Source organism: Psittacula echo (assembly GCF_963264785.1).
Source record: "Psittacula echo genome assembly, chromosome: 3".
Taxonomy (NCBI): domain Eukaryota; kingdom Metazoa; phylum Chordata; class Aves; order Psittaciformes; family Psittacidae; genus Psittacula; species Psittacula echo.
The window spans coordinates 70,413,617-70,425,707 of record NC_137736.1 but is presented as its reverse complement, the minus strand read 5'-3'; the positions used below and the strand labels follow the sequence as shown (position 1 = coordinate 70,425,707).

Below are 12,091 nucleotides of genomic sequence, written 5' to 3'. Positions count from 1 at the left end.
CTTTAATCTAGAAGTGACAGTATGCTCGTGTTCAGCTGATGTGACTGCCAAGTTTGTGCTTCATGCTGTTCAGCTAGTGAAACAAAAAGCATATAGAAGTCATGAGTTCTACAAATTTACATCCTTACCAGAAAAAGGATCAGTGACTGAAGCTTTTCCTGTCTTAGTAAGTACCTTAGGGCAGCATGGGGGAAGAGAAAAGTAATATTTCAGTGCAGTATAACATAACTCAGTCTGGTTTTTTTATTTTTTTCCCCAAGAAAAAACCCAAACCCAAGAAATCATACGTCTGTTCTAGTAGTGAATGCATCTGGTTTTCAGTTTTGAAAATATCCCTAATAGCTTGCTAGTGTGTTTTAATTATTTGAGAATGCCCTTATAATGTGTTGCTCTCTTCACTTTGTTGGTACTTGTGTATACTGACCAGTTTGTTTCCCTTCCAAATAGGGGCTATGACTTGTTGGATAGCTGTGTTGCAGATTATCTTAAGTTTTACTGAATTTTCCTGTGTTTTGTTTGTTTGTGAAAGTCATCTATAGGGATATCTTGATTTAAGAAGTTAGCCTTTATGTTAGCATGAGTTGCTGTGCTACTTGAAAACTGATGCTGTGTAGCTTGAAGTCCCTGTTCTCTATAACATGTTAGCCTTAGTCCTTACTCTCTAGACCATAACCAAATCACCTAGGGTCCATTGTATGTAGGATGAGTTATTTGACAACCTGGCAAAGTAGAAATCTAGCCAGCCAACCTGGCAACAAAACTTACTTTTAAGGTGTCCTGAAGTAAACTGCCTTCATTATAATGCTAAAAAATGCACCCGTGGATCTAGAAGACCCTTGTCCAGGTGAAGACACTTCCTTCATGCAAGCATAGTAATGGAAAAGAATGACACAGCAGATATTATGTGCAAATCGCTAACCAGTCATTGTAACTGGGAGTGTACTACCTTGTAATTTTTGTGTATAAATGTAACAACAAAATTGGCATGGGGTGTGCTTGATTTGTGGAAATTCCAGCTAGCACCCAGCACTGAAATAAGGAAGTGCCTGCTTCTTAATGCTGTATTGGTATTAAGCGGTTTTATTCTCCTCCAACTTTCGGTGACAGCTCTAGTTCAGCATATCTAGCCATTACTGCTGCATGTGGTAATCTGGGGCATCTTGATGTTGAAGCCAGGTGATAACTGACTGGCTTGCATTCATACTGCTTAGATACAGCAGGCTTAGCTCAATGCTAGCTCAAGAGTCCAAAACAGAACCAGGGACTGAGCTTGCAGTTCAGGAGTGTGAGTAACAGAATCTACTTCTTGAGTTTGTTCCCCGCCTTAATTTAAATGCACAGCTCTGAAGTCTAAAAGTGCTATTCACTCACTTACCCTCTTGTGAAAATGTCAGGTGGAGGACCTAAGCTGTTTGTCCCACTGACACTGTGAATTCTATGGTGTTGGTTAAAAAGACAAAACCAAACAATGGTAACAAAAAAAAACCAACCACCAGACCACAACAAAAAAACCCTCCCAATCTTCATGTCATCTTACTGAGGCAGAGACTATGATCTCTTTTTCTGATACCCATTTTTGGGGGCACACAGGTTAAACTCATCTGTGAACTAACCTGACTGCCTAGTTTGAAGGATAGGAAAGGAAGATGTAATATTTAAAGGTTCTGTAGAAAATACCTCAATACTCTTTGCTTTGATGTGGACATCAGGCATTGTATTTTGTTGGAGCTATTTTGTATTTTCTGCACATGTGTTTTATTTGGTACTGTACAAACATATACAATTGGCATAAACTGGACATAACAGCGTGGGTTTTGAGCTAGACTCCAATTATTTTGCCTTGGAATGAGGGAGTATGGGGTGAATAGAAGTGAAAGATGGAAGCTTGAGTCTAACTTTGTGCTTTTGTTACCCAGGCTGGAAAAACCATTGAATTTTGTGTTGCTCGGTGGTGGGCAAGCCTTAGTGATGTTAGCATTAATTACACAGTTTCTTTCCATGGTGTACTTTGTGCTACTCCTCAGCTAAACATGGTAAGTTTTCCAGAGTTATTTGGAAATATAATATTTGAGTTATTCTGAAGTCCTAGAGTATCTCAGAATGCAAGAAGCTTTGCTTCATTCTTGTTTGTAGCTAGAAAGACTTAAAGTATCTTTATACATGAGATTTTCATGTTTTTTCTTATAAACAGGTTAATAGGAGTTTGGTCCTACAGAATGGAAGGGAAGTATTGTGATTCCTGTGGCTCTTTGATACTGAAGGATTGAAAAAGTTGCTAAAGACATTAGTATTATAATGTTTGCAGTGCTTTTGTCTTTTTCCTGTATTCTTTGCTGTTGTATGCAACCTGACTTGGCTTGACTTTGCCTTAAAGAGGGCTCTCTTTGGGAGCTGAAATGGCAGTACCTCTGTAAAGCAGCACCATGCTAATTTATACTGGCTCCTCCCTCTTTTCTTTTAATTTTTTTTTTTTCCAACTGTGGAATGGAGCAAATTATAGCTGTCCACAGGTGAATTTGGATGTATTCAGGCTTTAAGAACTGAATAAACTGGGGAAAAAAAGTGGGTGCATTGTGTTAAGGTACTAGGTCTTGAACCTTTAGAGCAGCAAAATAGAGCTTGTGGTGGTGATGTGCACAGTAGCTTCCCCCACCCCAGCAGGATTACATCAACTGAATAATGGAGAGTTGAAAACGAGAAAATACAATAGTTTTGCCCTTTCTTCTTGATCACGTATAACTTTCATAAAATAAATGTAGTAGTGCTGATATACTGGTCAGTTTGTCATAGGATACTGGTAGAAAAAAGTTCTCGAATTATTTGGCCCATCACTAGCCTGTGTATGGTAATACTGTTTCTTTTTCACAAAGTTAAACTATTCTGTAATAATAATCCTAAGCAGAAGCACCATAAAATATCTGTTATAAGGTTCTAGGTGAATAATACTTATTAAATATTCAAAGGAAATCATCACAAATGTACAAACAAAACCTAGCCTTGCCCAAAGTGTGACAGTTCTGTACAAATACAAACTAAGTATAAATTACTAACATGGAAAAAAAAAATAGAGAGAAGACTTCCACTCCAATTGCTAAAGTTTTGCAAGTCCCAATATATCTACTGTTGTAAAATATAGGTAAGCTTGTGATGCTTTCAAACTTGTGCACTATTATATCCTATCGTATAGTTAAATACAGCTTGCATTGCATTTTTGATGGTACACATCTGATGTTACAAGTTCACAGAACCATAATTGTTATATACTCTTTCTTTAGCATGCTTCAGAAGGCATCGTACGATTTGATGTTCAGTCTCTGTTGAAGTATGAAGATATTGCTCCATGCATAAATCTGAAAAGCTGGGTTCAAACACTCAGGTAGAATTTCTGGGGAGCTGTGTTGGGAAAGTGGGAAAACTCATTGTATGTACTTTAAACAGTAACAAGTTAGCAATTTAGGATAACAACAGTGTTCTTGTCCAATTTTAAGTAAGTTTGGAAGCATCAATTAATAAAATTCCTCAGCATTCTCTTTTTCTCTTTTTTGGTTCCTTTAATTTCAGTAAAATTTGAGAATTATGGTGAATTTTTTCCATGCAAATTATTTTCCTTATGTAATTAGAAGGGGAAGAGGGGGCAAAAATATTCCATTACTTCTGAAGGAACCACTTAGATGTAAACGGCACTTTGATATCTGAAGAAACAAATTGTAGGGTTATTTGGTGCTACTATTTGTTGTTTTGTGGGGCTTTTTAAGCAGCTGCTTCAGATCCTGCCCAATTTTGACCTGGGAAGACTGTCTTCTTTCTCGTGCTTGATTGGAAGTGTTTTTGTAGGATCTGGTGCAGGATTTCTTGGGGAAAGTTGTGTTTATCTTGTCAGTTTGACACATGCTGATTTGGAGGAAAAGCTTTGGAAAATTCCTAACCAGTGCAGCAATTACTAAAGTTGGTCACTTCAGGAGGAAGAAGAAATGCTGTACAGTTTAAGCAGTACTTTTAAGACATTAGTACATTAAGACATTAGTACTTTTAAGACAGATTACTTAGTAGTCAGTAGTAGACTTTTTCCATAATTTGGGCCTCTCTGTGGAGACCTTTGGCTCTCTCTGGGGCTTTTGGATACTTGTAAATGGAAGTGAAGTAGCTATCTAACTACTTAATATTAGAGTCAGAAATTGACAATTTGATATGCCTTAAGTGAGGAAATAAAACAGTGCCCTAATATATCTTTGCCTCGTTCTTGGTTTGTAAAATGGAAATGGTCTTGCCTCCAGGTAATATTTGAGGCACTCATCTGACAGTAAACAAACTACAGTTAAATAAACTAAGGATAAATATTTAAGTGCTTAAATTAAGCATGAATAGTGTCTCTTGAATGAACTAATGAGTCATAACAAAGAGGGGGGAGGGGGAAAGTGCTGAATGGCTCCTCATTCAGTCTCTTGAGTTTCAAATGCTTTGAAGGCAGGGTGAATATTAGGGAGACATGTCATGTGTGGTCGTGTCGGTTCTTAAGTCTTCTGTCAGCAGTCTATCTGGTGACTGCCAGACTGGGAAACCTGGGTTAGATTGACTCTGTGATATGACCCAGCAGAGATATTTTAGTGCATGACTAGCCTGTGCTCTTGGCAATAAAATAGCTGACTGAATCTTATAGAAGATGATATTAAAGGTTGTCTGAATGAAATGCTAAGTTAAATGATGCCAGGGCACACTCATTCCACTCCTCTATTCTGTCTTCTAATTACTATGCCATTAATTTTTCACTCTATGAATAAAGAAGTCTGAAGTCTGGGGTTTGGGTTTGTTTTTTTTTTTTTTTTGTTTTGGCTAGGTTTGGTTTTGTTGGGTTTTTTGGGTTTTTTTTTTTTTTTTTCAATTATTTTTCAGATCAGATTTGCTTGCTTTTAGTTCTATTGGCTTCTTTCTTTGGAAGTGTCTGTAAGGTTACTAAACCTTGTTTTTGTATGGACAGTCATTTTAACTGATGAATTTACACTGCCTGGACAGTTATAATTTTTTAAGAGATGTTATTGTATGGGCTGAATTCAGTTGTACTTCAGAATATCCTTCTGCTTAAGTAAGACAAATTTTAATAGAGGATACATGTTTAAGAGTACCATCTGTTCTTTGCTGTTTATCTGCAGACCAGTGAGTGCAAAAATAAAACCTTTGGGCTCCAGAGATATTTTACCAAATAATCGACAACTGTATGAGATGATTTTGACCTATAACTTCCATCAGGTAAGGGTTTGTCATTGTTTAAGCCCAGCTGGTAACTCAGAACCACACAACTGCCAGCTCACTCACTCCCTCCCCCTTACCCCTTTCTCCCCCTGCTCCTGGAGGGATGGGGAGGAAAATCGAAATAATGTAACTCCCACGGGTTGAGATAAGAACAGTCCAGTAACTACAGTATAGCACAAACCACTGCTGCTGCCACTGATAATAATAATGATAAAGGAAATAACAAGGGAAGAGAATACAGTCGCTCACCACCCTCTGACCGATACCCAGCCCGACTGAGCAGTGATCTAGCCCTTCCAGGTAACTGCCCCCAGTTTATATACTGGGCATGATGTGCTGTGGTATGGAATACCCCTTTGGTTAGTTTGGGTCAGGTGCCCTGTCTCTGCTTCCTCCCAGCTTCCCCTCCTCCCTGGCAGAGTATGAGACTCAGAAAGTCCTTGGTTAGAGTAAACATTACTTAGCAGCAACTAAAAACATCGGTGTTATCAGCGCTGTTCCCAGGCTGAAAGTCAAAACCGCAGCACTGCACCAGCTACTAAGAAGGAGAAAAATGACTGCTACTGCTGAACCCAGGACAGGGTTATAGATGATTGTGTGTTTTTAAAAAGTCAGTAATAAATATAGCATATTTTCTAAAGCCAGTTGTTAACTTTAACTAGCTTTCTGTCAAAAACAAGGTATAGATTTATACTGTAGACTCTCTGCAGTGGAAATTCTGATTTGGTTCTTTCTAGGAGCTGCTCTTGCTTGAAGTGGGCTTTAGTTCAGGTATCCTTTTGAATATGTGTGTAAGGATTGTACTTATTTTATTCAGTTGTTTATTAAATGTTTTGATCTTTCTTTTAATAGCCTAAGAGTGGAGAAGTAACTCCAAGCTGTCCGCTTCTTTGTGAATTGTTGTATGAATCTGAATTTGATAGTCAACTGTGGATTATTTTTGACCAGAACAAAAGACAGATGGGTTCAGGAGATGCCTATCCACACCAGGTACAGAAAAATGTATTTATTTTACCTTCTGTTTTCTGCACGTTGTGAAAATCTTCATTCTTTTTCACCTTCCAGGCCTGCTGTTATCTCTTAACATTTCCTGATGCATAGATAAAGTTTTCTTGTATCTTCACAAGAAGACAGGTTCTGTGGTGATGTATTTGTCTGGAAAAAAAATGTAATGACAGGTTTCTTTCCATGAAATAGAATATTATGATAATTTTTTTCCTCTTCCAAGGAAGGAGAAAGAGTGATGGTGTGCTTTATTTCACAAAAAGCTGTTAATTTGTGATATCTTGTGATTTTTGACTGCTGCTTCTCAAGGAGTGAATTCAAGTTCTTGTTTTCTTTATCATCTTTGTATAAAAATCAACATATCTTGAACTTTTCTATTTAAGGTGGAAAGGATCCATTATTTTTTCCGTAGTCTGATTTGTGTGTTGATACATCAGAGGCTTCTGTATCCATGAAGGCTGTCTTCTGTGCTGTTGGTGTCTTCAAACAGCCTTTCAAAAGCTATAGCTTGATTTATTCCTGTTGCTGCCTTTCAAAGGGAGTTTTTTGCACAAGACTTGTAGATGCTGTACCTTCAGCGGCAATCTTTCTGCTAGAACAGACTATGTTTCTGGATCATTCAGGGAGGAGGATAAAAAAGGAATACAAAAAAAAGGGAGAAACGTTTTCTATAGGTTTTTTTGGTGTGGTTTTTTTTTTGTTATTTTTTTGTTTTGGTTTGGGTTTTTTTGTTGTTTTGTTGTTGTTGTTGTTTTTTTTAATTTGAAACTATTTTTTACCAATCCAAAATCACTGTTGAAGTTCATTGATGTAATGTTTATTTTGGTAGATTCATCATTCTAGAAGTGTACAGGTGACCAGCTTTAAAGCATGTCTTTTAGATCTTGTAAATCAGTTTCAGAAATTGCATTACTTAAACTTCTGTTCCTTAACCTGCATTTTTTAAGCTGTTACAAAATCTAAAAATCACCAAAGTAATCTGTTACTTACACCTCATGGACCACCACACTGTGCATCTCTGATGTTGTGCATCATGGAAAACTCTAAAGCAATTCAAAATTAACTATCCAGGAAGAAATGCCAGCTGAATTTGTAACCCAGGAGAGTGAGATTCTAGAAGCAGGATAGTTATGAATTATTGTCCCTTTCTACTTAAGACTGCCTTTTGTATTAATTACAGCAGCAGCAGAAAAGAAGGTTAGCATGCTACTACTCAAAGCATCCACATGGTGCCCTTTTGGGTTGATGGAAGCGAAAGAATGTTTTCAAAACTAAGCATTTGAGTCTGGGTTTAGGGGGGGCAGTGTTTGTGGGTTTTGCTTTTGGTGGTGGTGTTTGTTTGTTTTATATAAATGGAGATGATGTTATCTGCATAACAATATATGAAAAGCTCAGGGCAAAGAGTCTGTCAGCTCTTCAGACTGCAGCCTTAAATCTTACAGCATTACTAGGTGCCTCAGTGTGAAAGCTAGTACAGTGTTGGAGATAGTAGAAGATATTCTGTTGATCTAAACCACAGAGCACCCAAAGTTATGTAGTAAACTGAAAGTGTATCAAGGCAAATCTGCTAAAAGTATTGAACTGAAATAGCAAGAATTCTGATTATTATTTGAGCATTTAATAGTGTTACAATAGAGCAAATTATGTCAACCTGTTTTGTAGTCTGAAAACTTTTGAGGTTTTTCAGTCAATCCAAAATGTGTTTTGGCTGCTGTCAAGTCTTGAAAACACTCTGTTTTCAGGAGACATCCAAAACTAAGCAGTCTAGCGTATTTTAAATGACTACAGCTATATGGATCAAGAAGAACATATGACAGTCTTATTTCTGGATTTCTTTGTGAATGGTGAGGTATTTAATCTTGACATTTATGAGAACTTCTTTCTTTCAGTATTCTGTGAAACTGGAAAAAGGAGATTACACTATTCGGTTACAAATTCGTCACGAACAGAACAGTGAGCTGGATCGCATCAAAGACCTACCATTTATTGTTTCTCACAGGTTGTCTAGTACCTTGAGCTTAGATATTTATGAAAACCATAGCCTTGCTCTCTTAGGGAAGAAGAAATCCAACAGTTTGACATTACCACCAAAACACAGTCAGCCATTCTTTGTTACATCTCTGCCTGATGACAAGTAAGTTACTGAAGTCCTGTTTTTCTCATCTACATCTAACCAGCTGCCTCTGCACCTAACTAAAATGATACTTTGATTGTGTCTACCTGTTTAGGCTTGGTATTTCCTCTTGTGTTGCTCTTTCACTATTCGAGTTCTTTATTGTACTCCTCATGGAACATTAATGAACCTGGTTTTAACACTGAACTGTTTTCTTTGGATAGAATACCTAAAGGAGCAGGACCAGGATGTTATCTTGCAGGAGCTCTTACACTGTCTAAAACAGAACTTGGAAAGAAAGCTGTGAGTATTTGAAATGGATGACAGCTTCTTTTTCTGAAATTTTCGAAGCGAGTAAATTGCATGCCAGGAAGTGCTTATTTCATGATTTTAGTGCATTAGAGCACTAGGTTTATTAATGTAACACATTTTGGAAGCAGTTGTTTCATCATAAGGTCAGAGTAAGTTCTAAGTGAGTCTACTTCTATTTTTGTCTTATAATTTCAAATTTAATTGCATTTTCTAGATTTTGAATTCTAATTCTTTCCCTCTGAATCCTTCCATTTGTAGAAACAACTGCTTTTTTTTCTGGTGTGGAGCCTTTAAAAGTGATCTTATGTAACTGTCTAGTTTAGTATAATTTTGTAATAAAAAAACGTGCATATGCAATTTTGTGCATGTTGGTTCTCTAGTAAACAGCTTTACTCTTCCTTGCATGCATGCAATTTTCAGCAAACAAGTGTGCTTTCTTAACACCTACATGTTACTGTTAAAAAGTAGTAGGAATTTTGCCAGCCTAAATGCATAAACAGATACCTGCTGCACACTGATGTTGTCAACCACTAATATGGCTGTATGTTCCATGAGAATGATGCAAGATCTCTGTATGTGATGCTTGAAAAAAGTTGTAGGGTTGTTTTGCTCATTAATGCAGCATCCTGTAGAAACCGCTTTCTAACTTGTATGAATCTGTAGTGCAACAGTGATTATAATAACCAGATCCCTTTTGTGTGTATCTGGTGCTAAAGTATTTAGAAGATTCCTTTAGCTATTTTAAAATAGATTGCAAAGCTGAGAATAAATTTGAATCAGTCCTGGTGATTGTTAGTATATAGAAATAGTCCATATATCACTAGATGTGGCTGAAGAACATGTATAAAATTAGAGTATGTTTTCATAGAAAGTAAGTTTCTGTGAGCAGATAAACGCATACCTTTAGATCTCAAGTAGAAAAGTTTAGTTCAGTCTGATTTGGTTGTATGTAGTACTTCTGGGGCAGGTTGCATGTAACTGTAGATAATATCTGTTAGGAAGTTTACGTATCAATGAGGAAAAACCCAGTAACTAAGAACTCTAAAATACTTGGATTTATATTTCTTTGTGATTCGTGCAAGGTTGCAAGTAAAACTCTATGAAACCCATGGTAAATTCATTACAGTAGTGTAGTTTATTTTCCCTAACTTGAATTCTGCACTTCTTTGAACTATTGGTTGCAATTCTCATCTGTCTTATTTTAAAACCAGACTAAGTGGTTATATACCATAATTTCTGGGATGGGAGAAGTAGGAAATAGGTAGGTATTTCCTGTCATTTCATGTGATAAAAATACTGAAGAGCTTACACAGAGAGAAACTGTAGCTGAAGCATGTCATAGTCCAAGGTATTACTGTTAGGTCATATTTCACTGGAAAAAAGGATGGTACCAAATAGCATCAGATACTTTATGCTGCCTTTAGTGAACCTCGGTCTGTACTAGGAGACAAAAAAGGAGGGCAAGGCAGCAAAGTTGTCTCTAAGTCAGTAAGTGGATGCAATGTGAGGGGAAAGTGTATCTACTTTCTGTATATTTATATGAAATAGAACAATGCCACTAAACAGCCAATTTCTGCACTTTTGAGGCTGAATTTCTGTAATTCTTAAATTAAGCTAAGTGGTTAACAACACTTGCTTGTCTTACAGGAATAACGGACTGTATAAACAATGATGCATTGGTTTATTTATTTAAAAAAACATGAAAGAGCATGCTTAAGAGCATGTTTGATCATAGATATGACTCTCTAAAAGTTTAAAAATCTGTAGGTTGAAACTATAACCATATTTGTACAGAGAAGGTTTCTCCATCCTGTGTGGTGTGTGCATGTTTTCTTACAGTATGTTATTCTAACTCCCAGGGGCAGTCTGCAGCAAAGCGACAAGGAAAATTTAAAAAGGTACTGAATGTTAGTTTTTGAAAAAGATATACTTAAGTCTTTTTGCATATGACTTGCAGAATTTGTCTACCAGCATTGGTTTTTTAATTTGTCTCCCTCATCTACTTCCTTAGTCCTGAGTTACTTACTTCAGCACCTTAAGTATGTCTACTGGTAGAATGACAAAACACTATTGTAACACAAAGCTGAGAGGCACGTGAGCTTCTGGATTCTTCTGCAATAAGTGCTGTAAAAATGCATGTGGTGATTAGTGGTCTGTAATTTTTCTTTTTATGAAACACTTGGGAATCTTCAGTGTGTAGTGTCAAGATTTTCTGTGGCAAGTGTTTTTGCCTGTTCTATTCTGTCTGCAAATTGAGAACTGAATAGAAACCTAACGCTTTGCAGAATTGAATATCTAACTGTATACCAACTCTAGTGAATTGAGAGCTGGCTTCATTACAGTCATAGAAACATGCTGTAGCCGTCAAGTTTTTCTTGGGAGGGATGGACTTGATTGAAAAGTCTCTCAATTACGGTTCTACTCAAACTGAATATAACTCATTATAGGCTAGAGTTTATACAATGATGTGGCAGGTAGTAGAATTTACAGAAAGAATTTTGTAAGCATGTATTAAGATACTTTGGATAAGGAGTTAGTGACTTTTAACATAGTAGTGTTTGATATTGTGCTTTCTTTTACTTTAGGTAGTATAATATATTTTATAAAGACTGAAAGAGTCTTTACAAAAAAACAAAACAACTATTAGTAGGCTACCATTATAAGGCTTCTGGGTATTTTTTTTTTTTTTTTGTTCTTAAGTTGTAAGGCTATTTACAACTTCATGTTTTCGAGGTACCGTGTTTTGGAGTGATGCACGAATTAGTTGGCCTTGTTAGAAGGCATGACAATTGTGAATAACCGTGTATCACTGTAATTGTTATTTTGTTAACAGTGAGCTGGTAACTGTGCCAGCCAGCTTAGTCTGATCTTGGTGTAGTAACAAGTGTGAATGTGATTAGGCTTTGCAAGAAGGATTTTAATATGCATTGCTGCAATTTTCATATTGCATCTGAAAAGCGTGCAGATCACTTTCAGTAAGGTGATTTAAAATCCCATGTAAGTGTGCAGCTTCTCAATGAATAGGGTATAAAGTCTTCACTAAGTGAATCTCTTACAAGGGAGTTAAACTCTAATCATGATTTAATTTGTGTAAGAAAACCTATTAAACAAATCCAAGAGGTTGCATGTTCTTTTTTTTTCTTATGTTTTTAGAACAGAGGTCTGTGTTCAGATCTGAGCAGCATACCCATCCAATTCAAAATAAAAACTGTTCTTGATACTTCTACCTATTACTTGTGAGGCATCAGCATACTAGCAGCAAATAAATAAAACTATGTATTTCAGAGCACTGATCTGCAAAAGCTCCATCAATGAATGTTTTTCTGAGAATGCAACTCTGCGGGCTTTGTAGTTTACAAGTTTTGAATATTTACCCTGCCCTGTCATGAGTTTACATGTCGTTAAGATGTTTTC

At 36.6% G+C, this 12,091-nt stretch overlaps 1 protein-coding gene across 2 annotated transcripts in view; it reads left to right on the top strand.

Annotated features, from left to right (window-relative positions):
- The window catches only part of TPP2 (tripeptidyl peptidase 2), a gene marked incomplete at its 5' end in the record, with an annotated part of 53,249 nt that overhangs the window by 25,093 nt on the left and 16,065 nt on the right, over positions 1-12,091 (top strand). Inside the window, 8 exons of one of the 2 annotated variants that reach the window (XM_080612357.1) lie at positions 12-166; positions 1,917-2,033; positions 3,276-3,376; positions 5,148-5,244; positions 6,100-6,237; positions 8,142-8,386; positions 8,590-8,668; positions 10,537-10,575. In XM_080612357.1, the coding sequence (XP_080468483.1) occupies positions 12-166; positions 1,917-2,033; positions 3,276-3,376; positions 5,148-5,244; positions 6,100-6,237; positions 8,142-8,386; positions 8,590-8,668; positions 10,537-10,575 (971 nt within the window). The remainder of the gene's footprint in view (positions 1-11; positions 167-1,916; positions 2,034-3,275; positions 3,377-5,147; positions 5,245-6,099; positions 6,238-8,141; positions 8,387-8,589; positions 8,669-10,536; positions 10,576-12,091) is intronic. The other variant, XM_080612358.1, reaches the window with a different exon arrangement.